This window comes from Lissotriton vulgaris, unplaced genomic scaffold, assembly GCF_964263255.1.
Source record: "Lissotriton vulgaris unplaced genomic scaffold, aLisVul1.2 SCAFFOLD_3061, whole genome shotgun sequence".
Taxonomy (NCBI): Eukaryota; Metazoa; Chordata; class Amphibia; order Caudata; family Salamandridae; genus Lissotriton; species Lissotriton vulgaris.
This window is the reverse complement of record NW_028248485.1, coordinates 27,501-52,514: the sequence shown is the minus strand read 5'-3', so window position 1 is coordinate 52,514 and position 25,014 is coordinate 27,501. Positions and strand designations below refer to the sequence as shown.

At 47.8% G+C, this 25,014-nt stretch overlaps 1 protein-coding gene across 1 annotated transcript in view; it reads left to right on the top strand.

The window, feature by feature from the left end:
- Positions 1 to 23,283, top strand: part of CNOT6 (CCR4-NOT transcription complex subunit 6) — a gene marked incomplete at its 5' end in the record, with an annotated part of 237,081 nt that extends 213,798 nt beyond the window's left edge. Inside the window, one exon of the mRNA XM_086949985.1 lies at positions 19,511 to 23,283. Within this exon, the coding sequence (XP_086806111.1) occupies positions 19,511 to 19,723 (213 nt within the window). The remainder of the gene's footprint in view (positions 1 to 19,510) is intronic.
- Between the last annotated feature and the right edge of the window lie 1,731 nt (positions 23,284 to 25,014).

The following is a 25,014-nucleotide window of genomic DNA, read 5'->3' as shown; positions in this document are numbered from 1 at the left end:
TGTGTTTAGCCAAGGAGCGAACATTAATGAGGGCAATTGTAGAATTTTGTGTTATCTGATTTTGATTGTCGCTTCCCGCCGGTTTGTTTAGAAGGGGGATGGCAGCCTGACAGTGCTTGCATTTTAAAATGGTAGTGGGAGATGTAGAGTCCAGGCTGTATCTGGTACATCCTTCCATAAGTTGTGGACGTAAATCAATTAGCATAGAGTGAGTATAGGGTGGGAGGCGGGTGAGTTTGGCAGAGCCAGGGGTGGTGGCCCTAGGCCCGTGTCCGGCGCGGACGGGCGCAGACGGGCTTGCCTTCGGCGCGCCCGCCCGCTGCGCGGACGGAATGACCTCATTATTTTATACCCTGTCGAGGAGGGCGGGAGGCGTCTTGCCACTGGACCGCCAACCCTTTCTCCCTCCAAGATGGCGCGTTTACCCCGCGTCGTCAGCCCCTAATCGGCCACGCCGGGATCAAAGGGTGAGTGAAGCGCGCCTCGGTGCAAAGCAAATCTTGCACTCGAGAAGCGTAAATAAACAGTGGTATTTAAAAGCGCGACAGTTAAAATATGTACAACGTTTTAAAAAAGTTACCACAATTTCACAGCAAATTCAACCAAAGGGACAGAGAGTAGAACCCCCGGCTTCCGCCTCAGGGGAGAGTAAACAAGTACACAGAACGATGGGCACTACTCTTTAAATATCCGGGAGGGCGGGAGGCGTCCTGCCACTGGACCGCCAACCCTTTCTCCCTCCAAGATGGCGCCTTTACCCCGCGTCGTCAGCCCCTAATCGGCCACGCCGGGATCAAAGGGTGAGTGAAGCGCGCCTCGGTGCAAAGCAAATCTTGCACTCGAGAAGCGTAAATAAACAGTGGTATTTAAAAGCGCGACAGTTAAAATATGTACAACGTTTTAAAAAAGTTACCACAATTTCACCGCAAATTCAACCAAAGGGACAGAGTAGAACCCCCGGCTTCCGCCTCAGGGGAGAGCCTGTTCCACAAATACTGACCACAGACTCATCTCTCACGGGATGGGGAGCGCACTTACAAAGTCACACAGTACAAGGTACGTGGCCTCAAAACATTTTTCTGTTTGCAGAACATCTATCAGGAGTTCACAATCAATTGGCAGATCTGTTAAGTCGTCAGAGACAACAGATACACAAATGGGAACTTCATCCTCAAGTTCTTCAGCCATTTTTTCAAGTGTGGGAACAACCAGAGATAGATCGGTTTGCCACACAAAGCAACTCCAAATGCCTAAGCTTCGCCTCCAGGTACCCACACCCATTATCCAAAGGCAATGCGGTATGGATGAACTGGTCAAACGAATTTGTGTACGCTTTTCCACCTCTCCTGCTAATTCCATTAGTGGTACGCAAACTAAGGCAACATTCTCTCACATTGATTCTAATAGCACCAACGTGGGCGAGACAGCCATGATACACAACGCTACTGCAGCTCTCTGTAGCACCACATCACAAACTAAAACTCTCCCCACATCTACTGACACTTGGAGTTTGGATATCTGAACTTACCTCCTGATTGCATGAATGTTATTAAAGTGGCAAGGCGTCCTACCACTAGAGCATGTTACGCAGCAAAATGGAAAAGATTTGTTTATTGCACAAATAACATTAACCCCTTAGATGTTTCCATACAAAACATCATATGCTATCTTTTACATCTACAAAGAACAAATTTAGCATACTCTTCAATCAGGTTGCATCTTGCTGCTATAGCAGCATATCTCCAAAACGGACAACACTTGTCATTGTTTAGTTACCTGCCATCAAAGCGTTTATGGAAGGACTTAAAAGAATAATTCCTCCAAGAATACCACCTTCTCCAGTATGGAATTTAAATATTGTTCTCACAAGACTTATGGGTTCACCCTTTGAACCATTGCATAAGTGTGAGTTACAGTTTCTTGCATGGAAAGCTGCTTTTTTAGTAGCAGTTACATCACTAAGAAGAGTGAGTGAGATACAGGCATTAACAATTCAAGAACTATTTATACAACTTCATAATAAAGTGGTTCTCAAGACAAATCCAAAGTTTCTGCCGATGGTCATTTCACCGTTCAATCTCAATCAATCCATTGAGTTGCCAGTATATTTTCCACAACCGCAAATGGTTGCAGAACGAGCTCTACATACATTGGATGTAAAAAGAGCGCTTCTCTACTACATTGATAGGACAAAACCATTTTGTTAAAGTAAACAACTGTTTGTGTCCTTTTCTCCTCCACATAAGGGCAATCCTATTTCTAGATCAGGCATTGCCAGATGGATTGTTAAGTGCATTCAAATTTGTTACCCAAAAGCAAAACTCACTCTATCCATCCCTCCTAGGGCTCATTCTACCCGCAAGATAGGAGCATCTATGGCATTTTTAGGAAACATACCACTAGATGATATCTGTAAAGCAGCTACATGGTCTACTACGCACACATTTACAAAAAGTAAATGTGGGCCAGGCTGTACTAAAAACATTATTTCAAACTACTGCAACAGATGTGGGTGACTCCGCTAAGGGAGAAACTGCTGTGCAATCTATTCAACAGTGTGTGGTCTGGAGCCCATATGCCTTGAACGGAAAATGCTACTTACCAGTATGCATCTGTTCTTGGCATGTAGGGCTGCAGAATCACACACGCCCACCCGGCTACTCATATCTGTTCCAGTACTATCTTATTTAGATACACAATACATGGTCATCCTTATCTGTAATGATACAACTCCATCATTTTCCCAATGGCGAAAACAATCTGAGGATGGAGTGGATGCCCATGCGCACTACGCTCTAAGGGAGGAGTCACCTAGCAGACAAAGACTCTTCCAAGACAACAACAAAGTATAATCATCTAGGCCCACCACCAGATGGTGTGGTTCTGCAGCCCTACATGCCAAAAACAGATGCATACTGGTAAGTAGCATTTTCCTTCTACACACTCCCGAAGATCCAGAAGGGTACTACCCCAGTACCAGGGAGGCCCATCGTGTCAGAAATAGGGTCACTCTTGGAGCCATAGTCTCATTTCTGCGACCATTTCTTGCAGCCAATCGTTAACAAGGCCCCCTCATATGTGCGAGACAGCACTGACATATTACGCATCATAGAGGAAATAGACTACATCAATGACATCAACCTTCTAGTCACCCTAGACATTGAAGCGTTGTACACAAATATCCCCTAACAAGAGACACTCAGTTCTGTGGAGGCATGGCTTAGCAAGGAGGAACAGAGCTCCCCCACACCCATCTCCTTCGTCATGGGGTGTGCCACACTGGCTTTCACTGAGAACTATTTTGAGTACCAACAACAGATGTTCCATCAGTCACAAGGTACTTCCATGGGGAGTACCTTCGCTCCCAGTGTGGCTTGCCTCTATATGGCCACTTTCGAAGAGGATGTCATCAGGAACATCAATAATTCATACATTAACAACCACACCCTCTGGTAGAGGTTTCTTGATGACATCCTCATCTTCTGGCGGGGTGACAGCTCTACCTGCGAGGAATTTTGTGAGTGGGTGAAGGCTCAAAACCAATACCTGAGATTCACACACACCATTTCAGAGACCAGCATACCCTTTCTGTACCTCAATTTACAACTAACACAAACAGGCCTCAGCACTAACCTGTACAAAAAACCAACCAATAGGAATAGCCTACTATTGTACCAGAGCCACCATCCGGGGGGCCCTTAAGGACAATTTCCCCTTTGGGCAATTCTTGCGCCTCAGACGGAATTGCAGCTCCACGAGTGATTTACAGAGTGGAGTCAAAGGCACTTGAAGATGATCTAAAACAGAGAGGCTAAAGAGAGCACTCAACAACCCCAGAGAAACACTCTTGCAAAATACACAGAGAGCCCACGGAGTCACTGACTTGTATCGCATCCTACACACCTAATTCCAAATACATTAAAGGAATTATCAGGAAACACTGGGGGATCCTTAACACGGGTGAAATAGAGTCCCCCCGACCGAGATTGTCCTTTAAGAGGACGAAGAATCTGAAAGCTGTGATTGTATACACCAGACCCACACCATACAGAAGGAGACACAAAGAACACTCTGGGGCCTCCCACACGTCACTGTGCACTACCCCTGTGGCAGTTGTAGTGTCTGTGACCAGACCAGAGTGGTGAAAACACTAGCCCTGTCAGACACCTTCACATGGACTGTGAGGAAACTCACAAACTGCAACACCCCTAAATGCATCTACTTGGTTACCTGCCCTTGTGGTAAGATGTATGTGGGTATGACAATGAGACCAGTGAGGACCCGCATCATGGAACATAAGAGCAATATCAGATGCCAAAGGGTCACAACCAGAATGTACACACAGTACCTAGAGCAGGGACACACAACCTTGAATCATTACAATAGTTGGTATTAGAATGCCATCCGAAGATCACCCAACAGGCACTCTTTAGGATAGGACAACAATGGATACACTGTTTATCCACATCCATCCATGGCCTGAACGATGACATTCCGTGGACGGCCCTCATCAACAGATGAACACTGGTTTTATGTATGTATGCTTAAGCTCTCTCTTTACCAGAAGCTCCATGATGTGCATGACCTTGGTACACCTACACCGCCTATGAATACTTGCCATGCAAGCACCTTCAGTCATCGAGCAATACACAGAGCCACGCCGATCTATGTACACAACAGGTGGGACTCACTGTCACTACTGCGACTTAAGTGATCCACTTGTATGTTACCCTCCGTGTGTACCCGAAGGGTACTCCTAGCCATCAGCACCCACTGTCATCACCATGACCCTACATTAATTTTCATCCCCTTTTTACTGTTCTGCCCCCACTATGAGCTGTTTACCAACCATAGCCCACTTTTAACTTTGATATGCCATTGGACTAACAGGCGGCTGCCATGAGGGTTGCGGGCTAGCACCACACACAATACTCACTTAGACACTAAACGACAGTTCACGTAGTGCAGACAGTATTTACCCAGTGGGTTCTTTCTCCTTGGTTAATTTGTCCCACACATACGACAGTTAAGCCACACCTCACCCTTCTGTACCCCCGTGTACACACTGGTGCACAGCCCATGATGGCTATGAATACGAGCCGTTTACGTGCCTTACCCAACAGCGTGTTACAGTTCACCACGCTGGTTTTACGCCTCCCCGCTAACACGTACGTGACCCAGAAATGCTACTTCTACTCCACCCGGAGATAGGAGTATTCATCCCAGTACGGGCGAAGAGGGTAGGTGATCCACTGCGGTCCCCCCACTGTACATGTGAGTACTTTTGTAGATAAAGGGGTAGCACTTCGCAACCTAGCAGTGTGCGAACGCTACCTCTGGTGGGTTTTATTGGAAAGGCACTGTCACCCCAGCTAACTGGTGCGCAGCGCTCCCTCCCGCTGTCCAACTCCCCGCACGTCAAGGGGCTGGCCAGGTGCTGGGCGGTGTGACCACCGGACCACCACCACCCGCTTTCAGTGTGGGCACCGGCTACCCACACTGGCAGTGCTCAGCCATGACCTCCGTTTGCTGGCAGTTCGTGGCGGTACAGAGTAGGGGGGTCAACATGTGGCGGGTGTCTGCCTATACCAAGGAGTGGATGGACACTCCTGTGAGGCGACTCACACCACTAACCTGTGCCCTCCGCACTGGCCCTGCTATTGATTTGTCTTTCAGGACGCCATACTCGGAGGTGTTCGATTTACTCATCGTACCGGCAGAAGCATTTATCCTGCAAAAGGGATGTGAGTTTTCAGGTGACCTCTTACTCACCCCTTGCCCACTAACAATGGGCCTCCCCTACTATGTTACAACTGGCACTACCCTCAAGGTTGCATGTGATTAGCGTGCTACCTTTATGTTTAGTTATGATTGTTCCCAATGCTACTAGTCAGTCCTTGACGTAGGACATGTCTTCTGATGTATGATTGAATAGCTCTTAATTGTAGTTTTTTATAATGCAGCTGGGGTTGACTACCACGCCCAGATTTCATGTGTACACTGTACTATGACTGCGTACAGTACGCCAATGGAAATGTTTTAATCATTAAGAAATTTATGAGGCGAACATCTCGCAATTTCTGGGATATTCACAATATAGTACAGAAGAACTTATGAGAACTGATGTATACGTTTGTACATTGTTTCCTTAGGTCTTCGAATGGCACTACTGGAGTGACTGGATGTAGTGTTTTCCTGTGGTAGTTGGCAATTAGCTGCACCATTTAGTGTAGATATTTTTAACTTTCACATAGTAGGTCCTGAAGAATTGCCACGGTATTAAGCAACAAACATGTTGACCCCAAGAGATGAGCATAGCTTCAACAGAACCCCTAAGTCAGGGTAGCTGCCACTCTACACGTTTTTAACGAGGTGGATTACCAACCAGAATACAAATAGGTTTGGATATATCCAACCTTTTTAAAGGCACTCACTGCACTTCACTGTATCTACACCTTCACGGACCACACCCCCCCCCCACTTCGTCATATGGCTAAGGAACTAAAGATCTCCGCTAAAGAGCACCTTTGCGGGTGCCCATTAGGTATTGCAGCACCGACCCAACGAGGAGCAGGTCCAGATGATGAAGCATGACACCTAGCTTGCTGAGTGTTGGAGGACCCTAGTTCCACAAGAGCGGGATGCCCATATCCCTCCTCCTCCTAGTACTTTCCTACCACCACCACCACCCACTTGCTGGTGGTTGGCTCGCGTACCTAAGTTAACTAGGCACCATAACTAAAGGAACAGCATTCACTTTTGCTTGAAGGACCTACATAGACGCCGTCGGGTCGCGCCAGTTGTTTCTTTTTCTGTGCCAACGTAAGCGCAGATCCAGAGAGAGCAGCCCCATAGCAGTTTTTTTGGATACACTTCGATTTTATTTTTTTATTTTATTTTTTACTTTTGTTGACGTTTTTCCGAGTTTTGGACTCCTGGTGGCATCGAAATGTCCCAAACGTAGGACTGAATTCAATCCCTGCGGATCCTGTCATCTGATAATGTCCGTGACTGCTCCGCACCTCGTGTCCCCACTGGTGTTTGAAGCGCAACCATGACCCGAAGTCATACTCGGTATTGGGCCATGAATCTGATAGCTTTGTTGGAGCAGTACCGAAAGCTGTTGTAAGCCCGGCACTTGGCTCAGTGTCTCTACAAATTTTCGATTGAGAGGAAGGTATTGAACCGTCACGTAGCCTGCACTCCTCAACCTATTTGAAATCTTCGGGATGTTCAGGTAAGCACAGGAAGTCAAAGAAGCATAGGCGTTATTAGACTTTACACGGTCCGTTGGCTGACGAGAGGCAGGACACAGAGCATCGTTGCTTTATCAGGAGCCTCATTCCAAGATGACTCTGCTCATCCCCACTTCTCCGCCCAATTTGTCAATTTTATCAGGCCTTGCACCTCATCTTTGGAAAACCTGGCTCAGTTTGGCCACCCATGGATCTGTTATCTGATCTGGACCGACTTAGTTCGTTCCAACCTTCCCCCAATGTCTATCTGGGCAGCGATGGTCCCGACACTGACATGCCACTGGTCGGGATCAACCCAGTCCTCGTCTCGACTTGGACGCTGAACCGGACCGACATCAATTGATGTCTATTCAGACGCCAGAAGGGACTTTTGTCTTTGTGTTCATCCCTGGTTGTGTTTTTGACCCAGGAGGTGGTAGAGGGCTGGGAAGGGCAGCTTGGACCCTTTAACAGACCAGCTTGAAGTCCCCATGAACTGGTGGATAGAGCTGGGTGAGGCCAGTGGGTTGTACACTTTCCCTGACACTGGCTTGCTTTCTCCCCTACCGTGACTACGGAGGAGGGGGCAATGGTGGTGAGAAGGGGGTCCTAGGTCCTGGGCCTCTATCTTCCTTCGGTGACACTGAGGGCTAATCTCCTGACTGAGGTTCTTCAGCCTACAGCCTCTACCTCTTGACCTCTAATGCCTTCTAATAAAGCCCTCACTGATATCTCTCTAGGCACTTGGTCCAGGCTCAGCACAGTGGCTCCTGTGGATAGTGCAATTGCCTGCCACCATTGCCGAGTGCCCCAGTGTTCCTTATGCAGCATCCTCCCTCTGAGAGCTTGATTGTCCAAGCCTCCTCTTCCAAAGGCACATTCCCTTCTGCTCCCCCAGATTGGAACCAATCTTGGGATGAGGATGATTTCTTCCTTTAGCTTTGCATTGCGTTTGGTGAATACCACTTGCCTCTTGGGCTGATACTCCCATACCTTCTGGGATACGGTTACCAGTGCCTGTAGGAGGCCCGGGCCGTTCTCTCTTAGGAAGTTACTGATGGGAGAGAGATAGCAAAATTAACCATGTGTTGTGGACTGGACTGCACCGACTCACTGGGCAGAGCAGTTATCTCGTCAGTAGCATTGCGACGCTACGATTGGTTAAGAATTTCTGGCTTTTCAGGGGAATGTCTAATCTACACTGATGGATATGCCCTTTGATGGAATTTGCCTTTTTAGCGAGAAGGTAGATTTGCACTTCAAGAAATCTAGGGCTACGGCAAGATCCTTGGGCCTCATGGTTCCAACCCTTCCCCCTCAGTCTGCCTTTCATGCCTAGGGAAGAGGTGCCCAGCCAAGTTCTGTCTTGCCCCGAGTCGGGCAATCTGTCCAGCCTCTGCGTGGCTGCAGACGTGGGACCCAGCATCCTTGTGGGTCAGGGAGCCAGCTGTCGGGCCAGTAAACTCTTTCCCCCATGCTTCTAAACCCTCCTAGTGTGATGTTTAAGGCCCATCATCGGCCAGTCGGAGGCAGTATTCACCATCACCACCTCTGCTGGAAGTCCATCGAGTCGGCAGGTGGGTTCTGCAGATGTCCCACGACCTTCCACTTCCAGGTCGTTTCCCTGCTGCTTAAACCTACCGGCTTCAGACACCTCGCTTCCTCCTAACAATGCAGAGCGAGGGGTAGGTTCCCGGCACCTGTTTTCCAGGAAAACTGTAAGTAAGCTGTCCATGCCCCCCTCCCCTCTTTGGCACTAGAGGCCTATGCCACTTTTGACAAGAGGCTCATCCTTGGGCAGCCTTCCATCTTTGCTTATACCCATCGTGTTTTTATCTTCCCCCTTTCTCTCCTCAAAACCAGCATGATGGTAACTTTTGTAACCATTGTTGCTCTGCTTAACTATTGATGAGGTGTGACTTGAACCAGAATTGGGTGAGTGCAATTGCGCCATTTCCTACGGTGGTTGGCTACCACCAATGACACCAGTATGTTTTGTATGTCACGTGTGCCACAAGTCTGCTTATTAGGTTTGTCTGGCCATGCACCTCTTGAGTTGCACTAACCACTTGTGCATGTCGTTGTGGCATGTTTTTAATTTAATTTTCGAGGCATTATTGTTTTATGTGCATACCTTATTCATGTACCGTTGTTTTTCTCTTTTTTGAATCTCATTAGGTTAGTCCCATGATTTGTATTCAGGTACCTCATTGAAATGTCGTCAGAGTGAACAGTTCCTTTTCCATAACCAACCATCTGTGTGAATAGTGCATCAAGATACATCCTGAAGAATTGCAGAGTGATTTACACACTTAAGGCAAACATCTTAACCAGGACTACACACATATAGACACCTCCGACCATTATACACGGCTGTATCTCTATTCTGATTTTAATTGAGATGAGTGGGCTCGCAGATTAAAATTCATTTTGGAGCACCACCTCGCCTCATTTTATTTCTCCTCCCATTACCTCACATCTACACCACTAGGCCCCTCGCACGCACCTCACCTATACGGCTTGGGAACATGTTCTCCAACAAAGAGCCCCTCATAGGGTGCCCATCCGGTATTGCAACGCCGGCCTGATGAGCAAGCCCTATGATGAAGCATGACACCCAAATGGGTGTGTGAGTGCCCCACTTCCCAAATTCGGGAGACACTCACTACTGAGTAAGGGTTTTGACCAACCTAGCCTCTTTCTCTTCATTCCCCACCCTAGAAGGAACTGCATTCTCCTTCGATGCTCCATAGTAGGGTTCTGCAGATAGTCCGAAGGGGCTACTCCCCACCCCTTTGAGACTGCCGCTTCCCCATGCCACCCTCCTACAACCAGATGTTAGAGGATTATTTGGCGCTTCTCCGCAAGGAAGTTGTCTTTTGGCCAAGAATGCCATAGAGAGGTCCCTGTGCCAGAAATAGAACGTGCTTGTTCTTCCCACTACTTACTGGTGCCCAAGAAGGACAAAAGCCTGTGACCTGTCCTAAACCTCCGGACCCTCCACTTCTTCCTTCGAAGGAGAAGTTCAAAAGGCTAACTTTGGCCCAGGTCTTTTCTACCCTCGACCCAGGATACTGGATGGTGGTGTTGGACTTGTAGGGCGCTTATATCCATATTCCCACAGTACTTACGGTTCATAGTGGGCTATAAGCACTTTCAGTTCACTGTGGTCCCCTTTGCCTTACCAGTGCCTCTCGGGTGTTCACGAAAGTGATGGCGGGGGTCGCAGCTCATCTGCGCAAATAAGGGGTGCCAGTCTTCCCCTTCTCCTTGACTGGCTGTTTGAGGTGGGCTCACCCCAGGCTACTTTCTCCTGCTTCCAGACTACAGCGGACCTCCTGCACTTGCTGGGGTTCACTTAAAACATGCCGAAGTCGCACCTGACTCCCTCTCAAACGCTTCCTTTCATCTGAGTGATTCTGGACACATTGCAGTTCCGGGCCTATACTCCCGAGCAGCGAGTCTGGGATTTTCAGGCTATGATACCGATGTTTCATCCTCCATCTTGGATTTCGGTGAGAATGACTGAGGCTGCTGGGACTCATGGCCTCCTGCATCCTGCTGGTGGATCATGCCAGCTGGCTTATGCAGGCTCTGCAGTGGGACCTTAAGTTCAGATACAGCATCAGGGAAATCTTTCCAGATACCTCCAGATCTGAAAGAAACACGTTAGTGTTAGATTCCTTACCTTAGAATATCCCCAGGCGTCAGTCTGGATCCGGAAACTTTTGCGTAGCAGTACCCCTACGCGTCGGTAGGCGTCGTCTGCAGGCGTCCCCTGCGGCTCCGCGTCCGTCGTCGGCGTCGTGCGCCGTGATGACGTCGCTGGAGTACATAGACGCCGCCTCCGCGCGCTGACGTCAGTTCTTCTTTTTTCCGCGCCAGTGGACGCAGATCTGAAGAGCAGTACTCCGGTCTTTGACCAAGTTTTTCGATTGTCTTTTTTCTCTATTGTGCCTGATAGGATGCCAGGATTTAAGAATTGCGATGGCTGTGAGCGCACGATGTCGGTCACAGACCATCACCGCCTCTGCCTCCGGTGTCTGGGCCCCGACCACGACGTGGACTCCTGCGTCGACTGCCGGGCCCTTACCAACAAGGCTAGGCGGGAGCGGTCCCGCAAGCTACTGGAGCTCCGGGTGTCGGCCCCACGTCGGGACCGGGAGCGGTCCCGGTCCGGCCGGAGGTCGAGAGAGCGTTCGAGGGAGCGGTCGCGGAGCCGCGCCGGGCGCTCCGGAAGTCGACGCCACTCGTCATCCTCGTCAGGTAAGAAGCACAAGAAGTCGGGGCGTCGTCATCGTACCCCCGACTCCCCCCGACGCTCGTGCGATGCGGCCGGGGGCTCGGGTGACCCCAACCCCGCGGCTCCGCGAGAGTCGCCGGCGCGGCCTGCCTCATACCCTCCGGTCCCTGGGCATGGTGCGACGCCTGAGGAGATCGAGGCGTTCCTCATGGCCATGAGGGCGCTCGCTTCTCCGACGGGGCCTACGGCGCCTTCGGGCCCAGTGCTACCGTCTGGGGGCCCTGGCGGTTCGGGTGTCCCTGCCTCGGCGCCGACGGCTCCGACCCCGGCGCCGCAGGGGCCTTCGGGATCGGCGCCGGCTGGTCTTCCGGCCTCCCCGGCGCCGTTGCCATCGGGGTTACCCCCGACGCCGCCCCCGCGCGGCGCCGGTTCTCCGCTGCCGGTTCCGGCCGGCGGTGGGGTTCCGACGCCGGCTCCGGGCGGCGCCGTCCCCTTACCTTCTCCGACGCCGGACGCGGCGCCGGACGGGCGTCGCTCGACGCCGGTCCCGGCGCCGATGGGGCCCATGAACCCCGAGGAGCCGGTCTTCATCATTGACTCCGAATACCGAGAGGATGAGGAGTACGGTGAAGGTTGGGAGGGGTCCGAGGACCCTCTGGCTCGCGAGTGCCAGTATGACCCGGACTGGACAGGTGACTTGGGGGATGCCAGTGGTTTGGACGACTCCCCTAACCCTGGTTTGATCTCTCCTCCTTCCGTGGCATCGGTGGAGGGAGCTGCCTATTCTGTGGTGCTGATGAGGGCTGCCAAGGCCTTAAACCTTGAGCTCCCCGTCGCGGCCGTGAGGCCTAACATCCTCACCGAGGTCTTCAAACCGCAGTCATGCCCACTGGAGCCTCTGCTGCCGTTTAATGAAGCCTTGTCTGACGTTCTGTTGGGCACGTGGTCCAGGCCCGCTTCAGGTGCGCCTGTTGATCGGAACGTGGCCAGGCGCCACCGTCCTTGTCCGGACGACCCCAAGTACCTGTCTACCCACCCCACTCCTGAGAGTCTGGTGATCCAGGCCTCGACCTCCCAGTCCGCATTCCCGTCGGCCCCGCCCGACCGGGAATCCAAGAGGTATGACCAGTTTGGCAAAAAGGTCTTCTCGTCCATTAGTTTGGGCCTGCGGTCTTGCAACACCGCCTGCCTCTTGGGCCGCTACACCCACTCTGTGTGGGATACGGTCGCGGAGCTGCTGCCAGAATGCCCCATGGAGGTGCGGGCAAAGCTCGGTCAGGCTGTGGCTGAGGGCCGAGATGCAGCGAAATATTCAATTCGGTGTGGTCTTGATACGACCGACTCGCTGGGCAGAGCTATGTCTACGACGGTGGCGATTCGTCGTCACGCCTGGCTGAGATCCGCCAATTTTTCGGCTGATGTCCAGAATACACTGATGGACATGCCGTTTGATGGCTGTCACCTGTTCGGTGACAAAGCGGACCACGCGCTGGAACGCTTCAAGGACTCCAGGGTCACGGCCAAGTCCTTGGGTCTCTCGACCCAGCGTCAGCAACCGGGTTCGTTTCGTCCCTTTCGTGGCCAAGGAAGGGGCGCCCCCACACGTGCTGCCAGCCACGCGCCGCAACAATCCTTCCAACGCGGTGGCGGCCGTGGAAACCGCCGTGGTGGCGGTCGGGGACAACGGCGGGGTCAGACCACACCTTCCCCCGCAGCATCTACCCCAAAATCCTCCTAGTCCGTGCTTTCGGCCCCATGTGACGCCAGTGGGTGGCAGGGTTCGCCATCACCACGCTCACTGGCGCACGATCACTTCGGACAGGTGGGTGCTGCAAATTGTCCGAAGGGGCTACTCCCTCCCCTTCGAGACCTCTCCTCCAGCCATGCCACCGCAGAACCACCGTGTGTCGGGGGACCACTTGACACTTCTGCAGGAGGAAGTTACGGCCCTCTTGGCCAAGGGGGCCATCGAGCGCGTTCCTGGGCCAGAAGTAGGGCGTGGTTGTTATTCCCACTACTTTCTGGTGCCCAAGAAGGACAAGGGGGGCCTACGTCCTATCTTGGATCTAAGGAACGTCAACGGCTTCCTCCGGAAGGAGAAGTTTAAGATGTTGACGTTAGCTCAGGTCTTGGCTGCTCTAGACCCGCAAGACTGGATGGTAGCGTTGGACTTGCAGGACGCCTATTTTCACATCCCCGTCCTGCCGGCCCACCGGCGTTACCTGCGGTTCACGGTAGGCCAGGAGCACTTTCAGTTTATCGTGCTCCCCTTCGGCCTTACCAGCGCCCCACGGGTGTTCACAAAGGTGATGGCGGTGGTCGCAGCCCATCTGCGCAGGTTAGGGGTTTCAGTCTTCCCCTACCTAGACGACTGGTTGTTGAAGGCGGGCTCGCCCCAGACAGTCGTCCACCACCTTCAGATGACGGCAGACCTCTTGCACGACCTGGGGTTCTCCATCAACGTGCCGAAATCACACCTGTGTCCCTCTCAAAAGCTCCTTTTCATCGGAGCGGTTCTGGACTCGGCGCAGTTTCGGGTTTATCCTCCGGAACGGCGGGTTCGGGATATTCAGGCTTTGATTCCCATCTTTCAGCCGCTATCCCGAGTCTCGGTCAGGTTGACGCTGCGGCTGCTGGGACTGATGGCTTCCTGCATCCTTCTGGTGCATCACGCCAGGTGGCGGATGCGGGCTCTGCAGTGGGACCTGAAGTTTCAGTGGGCCCAGCATCAGGGCAACTTGTCCGACCACGTCTTGATCTCGGAGGGCACTGCGAGACAACTGCAGTGGTGGCTTATGGACCGCGATTGGGTCAGGGGCAAGTCCCTCTCCCTTCCCCAACCGGAGCACGTTGTCGTGACGGACGCGTCCCTCCAGGGCTGGGGTGGCCACTTGGGAGAGGCAGAGATCAGAGGCATCTGGTCTCCGGCGGAGTCCCGGCTCCATATCAATCTGTTGGAGCTGCGGGCGATTCGTCTGGCACTGAAGGCATTCCTCCCCTTTGTCAACGGGAGTGTAGTGCAGGTGTTCACCGACAACACCACCGCCATGTGGTACTGCAACAAACAGGGCGGAGTGGGGTCGTGGACCCTTTGCCAGGAGGCTCTGCGCCTCTGGCAATGGCTGGAACGTCAGGGCGTGACTCTGACGGTTCAACACCTGGCAGGTTCTCTGAACGCCAGGGCGGACGAACTCAGCCGTCGGTGCTCGATGGATCACGAATGGCGTCTGAACTCGGACGTGGCGCAAGGCATCTTTCTGCAATGGGGAGAGCCTTGGTTAGATCTATTCGCCACAGAAGAGAACGCGCAATGTCATCAGTTCTGCGCGTTGGAGTTTCCAAGACGGCACTCGCACGGCGACGCCTTTCGGCGCGAGTGGAGTTGCGGTCTGTTATACGCCTTTCCGCCTATACCACTTCTGCCCAGAGTGCTGAAGAAGATCAGGCGCGACCGGGCCCAAGTTATCCTTGTGGCTCCGGACTGGGCTCGAAGGTACTGGTATCCCGAGCTACTCAGCATGTCAGTCGGTCCCCCGATCCGCCTGCCCCTTCAGGAGGACCTTCTGTCGCAGCAGCAGGGGACGGTCCTCCACCCGAACCTGTCCAGTCTCCACCTCCATGCTTGGAGATTGAGCGGCGGCAGTTGAGGCCATTTGACTTGCCTCCTGAAGTCTGTGATGTTATTCTGGCAGCCAGGCGTCCCTCCACTAAGTCGGTATACGCCTGTCGGTGGAACAGATTTGTGGCATGGTGCACAGCAAAGGCTGTGGATCCTCTTTCTGCCCCTCTTTCGGAGGTTCTTCTGTTTCTTCTTTCTCTTGCCCAGCAGGGCTCTGCTCTGGGCACTATCAAGGGCTACCTTTCTGCCCTTTCAGCCTTTTTGAGGCTTCCTGATCAGCCTTCTTTGTTCAAATCCCCGATTGTAACTCGATTCTTGAAAGGCATCACTCACATGTTTCCACCTGTTCCGTTTGTGATGCCTCAGTGGGATTTGAACCTGGTTCTAACTTTCCTGATGTGTGCTCCCTTTGAGCCCCTTCATTCTTGCCCTCTCCGTCTCCTGACTTTAAAGACGGCTTTCCTGGTGGCCATCACCTCTGCCAGGAGGGTGAGTGAGCTCCAGGCTCTTTCTGTCCAACCTCCTTTCCTGTCCATTCATCCTGACAAGGTGGTTCTGAGGACTAGACCTTCTTTCCTGCCCAAGGTTGTTTCGGCCTTTCACATCGGGCAGTCCATCACCCTCCCTTCCTTCTTCCCGCCTCCGCATCCTTCAAAGGATGAAGAGCGGCTCCATCGTCTGGACCCAAAACGTGCGCTTTCATTTTACATGGATCGCACACGCCAGTTCCGGGTGGATGACCAACTGTTTGTTGGCTACGTGGGTGCGAAGAAGGGACGGGCGGTTTGTAAACGAACCATCTCTCGATGGGTCGTCCTCTGCATCAAAGCGTGCTACTCTTTGGCTCGGAAGGAGCCTCCTGTTGGGCTGAGGGCCCATTCCACTCGGGCCACGGCGGCTACTACTGCCCTGGGCCGGGGAGTCCCCTTGCAGGACATTTGCCAGGCGGCTACGTGGGCCTCGCTGCACACCTTTGGGAGGCACTACTGCCTGGACAGTCAAGTCCGGAGGGATGGCTTCTTTGGCCGTTCTGTCCTCCAGGACTTTCTGGTGTAGTTTTGTATTGGTTCGCAGACCCACCACCGGGGTTGGTATTGCTGGGGTATGTATTCTAAGGTAAGGAATCTAACACTAACGTGTTTCTTTCAGATGAACAAGTTACTTACCTTCGATAACGATATATCTGTAAGAAACATTAGTTAGTGTTAGATTCCTTACCGAACCCACCCATCCTCCCCGTTCTGCGAACTGATACCTAGGGTTAAGGTCATCCCTTTCAGGGCCCTAGTTTGTACATGGCACCAGTGTTGGTTCTCTCATGGCTCTGCGTCTCCTGGCGCGGAAATGCTGTGTGCAAAGAACTGACGTCAGCGCGCGGAGGCGGCGTCTATGTACTCCAGCGACGTCATCACGGCGCACGACGCCGACGACGGACGCGGAGCCGCAGGGGACGCCTGCAGACGACGCCTACCGACGCGCAGGGGTACTGCTACGCAAAAGTTTCCGGATCCAGACTGACGCCTGGGGATATTCTAAGGTAAGGAATCTAACACTAACTAATGTTTCTTACAGATATATCGTTACCGAAGGTAAGTAACTTGTTCATCTCGAAGAGAACTGTACAGCATCTGCAGTGGTGGCTAGCGAATCAATATTGGAGCAGAGGCAGATACCTCTCCCTTCCCCCAACCAGATCTGACTGAGTCCGGCCTGCGTTTCAACCTTTTGGAACTTTTTGGGTGATCGGACTGGCACTGAAGGCATTCCTTCCCTATCTCAAAGGAAAAGTAGTGCAGGTGTTTACAGATAACACCACTGCCATTTGAAACCTCAACAAACAGGGCAGGTGGGGTTGTGGACCCTTTGTCGGGAGGCTCTCTCTCCCTGCACAAGGCTGGTATATCGGAGGATATCCCTGGTGGTTCACCAACTGGCGGGGTCTCTGAACGCCAAAGCAGACGAATACAGCTGTATGTGCGTGATTTATCACGAATGGCATCTCTATTCAGAGTTGTGGCGCATGGTCTCCTTCTGCGCTAGGGAGAGCCTTGGTTAAATCTGTTCGCCTCCGAAGAGAATGTGCAATGTCAGCAGTATTACTCATTGGAGTTTCTAAGGCGACTCTCGCTCGGTGACTCTTTTCGTCACAAGTGGAGCTTCGACTGCCTCTACGCCTATACCACTTCTGCCCTAAGTGTTCAAGAAGATCAAGCGTGACCGAGCTCAAATTATTCTTGTTGCTCCGGGTTGGACACGAAGAGTCTGGTATATCTACCTTCTGCGCCAGGCCATCGATCTTCCAATCAGTCTGCCCCTTCTGTCGCAGTTGCAGGGTACTGTTCTTCACCAGAATCTGTCCAGTCTCCACCTCCTTGCAACGAGATTTAGTGGTGGCAGTTGACTACTTCCGACCTTCCACCTGAAGTCTGTGATGTCATCTTGGCAGGCAGACGTCCCTCCACAAAAACACTATACGCCTGTAGGTGGAACAAAATTGTGGCATGGTGCATAGCAAAGGCTGATCCTCTTTCTGCCTGTCTTTCGTAGGTTCTGTTGTACATACTTGCATTGGCCCAGCAGAGTTCTGCTTTGGGCACCCTTTAGGGTTGTTTTTCAGCTATCTCTGCCTTTCTGCGACTTCCAGATCAGCCTTCTATGTTAAAATCTCCCTTTGTCAATAGGTTCTTAAGGGTCTTACTCACCACTTGTTTCCTTTCATAATTCCCCAATGGGATTTAAATTTGGCCTTGACTTTTTTTATGTTTGCTGCTTTCAAGCATCTTCATAATTCCCCTCTCAGGATGCTAGCCCTTAAGACAGCTTGCTTAACTGACATCACCTCTACTTGCAGAGTTAGCACGCTCTAGGCTCTATCATCAAAGCCTCTGTCTGTCCATCCAGATAAAGTGGTGCTTCACACAAAAACTGTCATGTCCTTTCATGTGGGACATTCCATTACCCTTCCCCCACCTTTTATCTGCCCCACATCCTGCCAACGAAGTGGAGAGTCTCCCCGGCCTTGACCCTAAACGTGCATTGTCTTTATATCTTGATTGTTCAAAGACTTCTGGGTGGACGAAAAACTCTTCATTGGCCATGTGGCTGCCAAAAAAAGGTCGGGCAGTGCAGAAAAAGACCATCTCTCGATGGGTTGTCCTCTGCATTAATTTGTGCTATGCATTGTCAAAGAAGGAACATGCTTTGGGGTTAGGTGCTCACTCTACTAGAACAGCAACCACTGCGTTAGAATGCGGAGTCCTATTCCTGGACATCTGACGCAGCAACATGGACATCTATGAACACATTTATTAGAGACTACTACCTGGATAGCCAAGTCCGGCGGGACGGGTACTTTCCCTGCTCGGTCCTTAAGGACTTCCTCATGTGATTTTTTTTTTTTTGATCGCATACCCTCATCCGGGGTGATCTTGCTGGGGTATCTATTCTAAATGTAAGGAATCTACGACTAGAAGTCTCTCAGATGAGTAAGTTGCTTACATCCGATAAGGATGTATCTTGTAGAGACTTATTGTAGTTGTAGATTCCTTACTTCTCCAATTATCCTTCCACATAGCGATCTGATTTCTAGGTATAGGGATTCTTCCCCCACCCCACCCCCTACTCCAAGGTCCCTAGTTTTGATGCACCAGTGGTCCAGGTCATACTGCTCTGCGCTCCTAGCATGTAAAGTCGTGTTAAGAACTGATAGCGCGCATGGGTGGTGTCATTGTAGGTCCCGTGACATCATTTCTGGTGAGCACGACCCCCATGCACATGGAGCCGACCGATGTACCTACCGACGTGCAGGGGTACTGCTAATGAAAAACCTTCGGATCCAGACTGACACCTGAGGGAAATTCTAGTGGTAAGCAATCTACAACTGGAATATGTCTCTACCAGAAGGTAAGTAACTCATTCATCATTTGTTTTGAAGGTAATATTTGTTATTGGGTCATGGTTAGAAACCTCTCACATCTATGGTCTCTTCTGGGAATGTTAGTATTATAATGCTATGCCACTCAACAATAGGATATATGCGGAGGTGTGCGCTGTTGGATCTGAAATATTTCCCTATGAGCCCAGCAAATGTTTCTCCAACTGATTTCTATCTTTGTTTTTAAACTTGAATCTAAAGTACAAAACCCAGTAAAACACAGCTTTAAAAAGCCACTTCTATGAGAGCGGATTGAATTCACATCCTCTTTATTTATACAATTGCTATTTTGAGTTTAATAGAAAATAAACTGCTAGAGGCTGTTTACTATTTTTTTTATTAAGTTAAAAAATGAGCTTTAATACGCATATATACTTTTATAGTCACATGTTTGAGTGTTTTACAATAGAATTGTGTGGTTAATATGAATGTTAAAATTTGTAGTTCTTTTCTCAACAAAATCTTTCTCTGTTTTGTAGGGCATAATAGACTACATTTTCTATTCTAAACCTCAGTTAAATGTACTCGGCACTCTCGGACCTTTGGACCATCACTGGCTTCTAGAGAACAATGTAAGCGGCTGTCCACATCCACTCATTCCTTCAGATCACTTCTCACTTTTTTCACAACTGGAGCTTTTACTGCCTTACTTGCCCCAAATAAATGGAGTCCATCTTTCTGGAAGGAGGTAGTGAGGGGACCTTGTAGGATTTTCTATTGATTTCATACTGTAAAGTTTAAAGAAAATATGAGTGAGAGTTGGCCAACAGGGATTATTTTGTTTATTTAAACTTAATATTAAATCTCAATGTTTGATACAAACAAAAAATGACAGCCTGGTGCTTTCAAGAATTCTACATCCCAAAATATTTCATGTACTGTTGCTGATGGGATGTTGTGCTCTTAGGCTAAATTTGTAAGGACGTTCATACAGTTTCTTCTGTCTGGTGCAATATTTCATGCCTTGAAATTGAGAATTGATATACAGTATTCTCTTTGCACAGAAATCAGTCACTCATTTTATAGGCCAGGTATAGCATTTACATCATTCTTCTGTTGTTCATCCCCCTCTTTTTACAGATTTATTTGTACAAAATAGATTTTGAATTTAGAATTGGACTGTATAGGCAGAACTTGATTTATGAGATTTTTGTACTGTAAAAAAATCTGATTTCGGAAATGTGATTGTATTGTAAAGTAAAGCTACAGTTTTATCCTTCATGTGCTTAAAATGGTTAGCTTGTGAAAGATGCTGCACCAGGTTTTTTTTTTACTGCTGATGACTTGCACTGTTAAGTTGGCCTTTCTTGTTTTGTTTTAAATCGAGAACTTTGCTTTTTTTAAAACCACATGATTGGACCATAAAGTATTACTTTTCACTGAAATCAAATTTACTGCATCAAGACACAAAAGCTAAAATGTATGTCCTACAAAAGTGTATGAAACCACAAATGTAAATAATGTGGGCATTATGAGCTTTGTATTCCAGCTGTAAAATTATGACTCTTTTTGTCTTAATCACTTTTTAAAATGCTTGCAACATTTTCACTGTGCCTGCTTTTACTTTTTGTTTCTAACGTGCACTGCCTTTGCATGCAGAAAAAGACCTGTGCAGCTTCTTATTTTAAAAACACTGTTAACCTTTGTGAATTTTATGAAGATATTTTGTATAAAGCTAAGGGTTTGTTTCCTTTGTGGAGCACTGAACATCTTATTTTGGACCAGTTTTGGAAATATGGGTGCAAAAATTCTAGCTCAATGTACCCGAGCACTGCTTTTTGTGCCATCGCTTGCTGAGTAAAAATACTATCATGTAACTGAAAAGATTTGACTTGTTAAGTTATGTCTTGAGGTGTGGTGGGGGTGTGGTGAACATCATTCCTTGAGGAATTATTGTTACTTTGTTATGAAGCCTTGTAAATTGTAAAATGTGTTTTCAGTTCATGGTCCCCATGACAATTATTCAGATCTTTTTAAAGTGACCAGGTCATATTTTAATGTGTCAAGCTGCAGTTAATTCACTATAGATCATTGTGCCATTGCTTTGTATGTGCAAAGCTCAGAGTAAATACTCTCTACAGTAAGTTCATTCTTTTTTGTATTAGTCATTCTGATGCAGTCAGTTTAACACCACGTTCAGATATGAATGGACTTTTTGGAAGTTTTTTCATATGGTCTTTTGTTTCATCTGCAGGCAGATAAATAATATGGATTATATGAAAATACTGAGAATTTACATTTTTCTGAATACCAGAACTGTTAAGAACTAGTTTGAACACTGAGCAGGCTGCTGTAAGCAACTAGCTTTACCAGAAGGGCTTACAGTGCCAAAATGTGTTTGATACAGCTACCTTCTCAATAGAAATCAAACTATTAAATATGTTTTGCACAAGATTTGCATTTTAAGTTTTTCATGAAAAATATTTTGATCGTGAATATTTGTCTGGGACCTGTATTTAGTCATTTGTTAATTTTTGTTGTGCAAATACCAAAATTGTCCAATTTTTATTCCATGCATTAAATGCTGGTACTAGTGTTGTTGATTCAATGCATAGTTTATTTTGTAAAGTGTGAATAAAAGGTGTTGACTTTTCCTTAGCATTGTCTTGCTATTGTGCATCATGACAATTCACCAGTAATGTTTAGCCAAGTTGGCTTATCAACTGGAATAAACTCTTTCTGGGTGGTCTTTATTATATAAATATGAATCCAGAAATATTGTTAGACAAGAAGAGCGTTACATCAGATACTTATTCTTCAAAGCAGAGGGGAAATCAAAGGTACATTGCATTTTTTCATCTCTAAAGGTTTGAGCTTTACGTTTGTTTTCGATTTGTCTTGCGTTTCAAGTAAGTGGCTGTAATGCATGATCTTTGTCATCAAAACATAGTGATTCTAGCCTTGTCCTTTGGAGAAGATGCTCCATAGTGGTCAGTTGACTTCTGACACCAATTTGGAAGTTTATAATCATTAAAACCAGACATGTTGACAGGAATGTTGCAAGATATAGACCATAGAGATGGAAGAAGTTAAAGGTAAAACTCCCAAACAAGAGGCAATCATTTCACAATATACTGCATTTCTTGTATAGTACTAAACTAACCACATCACAACCTTGAATGTTAAGAGGCAAAATTGCAATAAACCCTTTTATTAACTGATCTTCTTACTTTCAATTATGTAAATTGGCTAGTTACATGATACCTGTGGATTAATTTCTTTAGTAAAGTAAATGTGCATTGTTGAGACAGTGTTTCTGCGAGTGTTCAATCAAAGCATTTCAGGTTTTGTAGTTCATTTGGGGTGGTGGATTAGAGTTCTGTTGCCCTATTCATGTGCAAAGAGCAGTGACTTCCTTCTAAGAAGCCACTTAAGTGCTCCTAATTTGCCATGAGCAAGTTCCACCTGCAGAGTATATTAGAAATCGAGGGAAGCTGAAATAAGTGCACACCACATAATAGCGTATTGCACTTCTGAAAAATGTAATAAAACAGTGCAATACAAACATTGTAATACATATGCACCTGTGACAAATATCGTCTTAAAGTGGCAACGTAGATGTATTGAAAGTACTGATTTGCATTTGTTGAATCTATAATTCACTCTGATATTGTCAGCGTGAATTTAATGTACTTCTAACCTGGCTGAAGTTTTGCTACAACCTCTAAAAAATGAATTGTTTTGTAATCCCAAACATTTAAGAAAAACTATTCAGTGAATCCTAAAAAATAAGTTGGTATCTTTCCCTTTTTACATTCCACAGATCTATTTAAGCGGTAAAGCAATTTAGCTGCACAAAGTTAACTATTTATTCTTCAGCTTGTGACAGTATTTATTTCATAGCTCTTCATTTTCCTTTTTATTTGTGAAATTAAAAAGCACATGTGATGGTTGTCTTGGTATGTTCTTGTCATGTCTGAATAGTATATTGTTTTATTCACACTATTTTGTAAATTGTGAATGCACTGGACTAACTCTTGTTTACCATTCATGTACAAATACCAGCACATTATCTGCACTAAGCTCAAAGAATGTTCATTTATCTACCGGCAGCTCTTTATTAGTTCAAAAAGATAAATGAGAACCTGAATTCAGTGAGATGGTAAACAAGGGCTTTTGCTGTTCCTTTTAGTGAAACTTTCTTCGTACAATTTTAACTTGCTAGTAAACTGTTTATATACAGGGTCTTTTTTTCTTTACTAATGTATTTTCCTACTTGTAGCTGACCAATAAATTATCTGTTTGAAACTTACTTGGATGCATTGTTTGTGTTCTATTGTTTAACACGTTATTGTCTATTGGGTTTGTGTTTTAGATTGATGGATCCGACATGTCTTGATAGCTTTCCAAAATGTTGACCATCATATCAACAGGAACCTGTGCTATGACATTAGAAATTGGCATTCGTTTCTGACTGAATAAGGCTTAAAAAAATAGGATTAAAATATAATGTGACTTAAGCAACAACAGGAAAGGATGCAGATGTGTATATATAGGGAGCTGCACACTTTGAGAAGTGAAATTCAACAATTCCTGTTTGGTGAAACAGCACACAAAATGCTACAAACAAATCAACAATGTTATGTAAAGGGGATAAGGCAGATGGGCTGCTGTCCCATAAATTGAAAATGCAGTACAGTCAAAATTTTAAACAGTTTATACATAGCCACAGCACATATCCGTGTATTTATTTACTATTGCTCTCCTTTACAGTATATGGGAGGTCTGTGACATTAAAATTCCCCTTCGTTTAGAAACTCATTTTAAAGATTACTGGGGTTACATGGAAATTTCATGGTTTGGGCATATTGCAACCACATGAATTAATTTCCTCTCCTGACTATTGTGTGCCAGAATCTCCTGCTTGTGAACCATGCTGATAAGGTATCAAAGAAAATATTGTTCAAATTCATATAAAATTGTGGACTGTCATTCTCTCATTTGAAGACTTATGTTCAGGCCACATAACTTTGACCTCTCCGCAAACCCATTCAGCCAGGCACTCAAATTGTGGGTGGAAATTAAATGCAAATATTCAATGCCACCTGTATATAAGCTACAGTGGAAAAGCCTACTGTTCACTACAAATATTGCCATGAGAAGCTGGTTGGTGATCAGTCATGATTTCCTCCTTGGTCTACCTGAATCAGTGTTTTAGCCACTGGTTTACAGCTCCCAAGGTAGCACTAGGCAGTCTCTAAAGTAAAGGTCAGAGAATATCAAGACCCTTGGCATCATGCCAACAATACCAGCAGCTCCCCAGGATTGACCACTTTAGTGAAAAGCAAGGTACCTGGTTTGCCTCGAAACAGGAGGCAATGCTTAGAGACATTACCTCTTTTGAATCATTCCTGAAAAGTTAGCCGAAGTCAAAAGGGACCTTACCCTCTACATACTGCTTAATAACCAACACAAATCTTTCAAACCCATTTATGTTTGTTTGAGAAACCAAGTAAATACACAAATAATTGAAGACTCATCTCTCAATATTTGATCTTGTGTAGCAAAACAGTCTATTTGCAGGCAGCATAAGGAGAAATACTAGTACCTCGTCCCAACTGAATTCCATGCAATGTTTGGCTCACCTGAAGAGTGCTGTAGGTGTTGAGGAGAGGGAATTCTATGGCCAGTATTTGGTCGTCCTGTGGGTGGGTTAACTACACTAGAGAGAAGTCGTGGAGCAAAATAAACTAATTGCAGCTCTTACACGCTCTCTCTTACACACTCTCTTACACACTCTCTTACTCTCTCTGACACGCACTCTTACACACTCTCGCTCACACTCTCGCTAACATACACACTCAATCACACACACACTCTCTCTCTCACACACTCTCCCTCACACACACTCTATATCACACACTCTCTCTCACACACACTCTCTCTCACACACACGCACTCTCACACACACACACTCTCACACACACACACTCTCACACACACACTCTCACACACACTCTCTCTCACACACACACTCTCACTC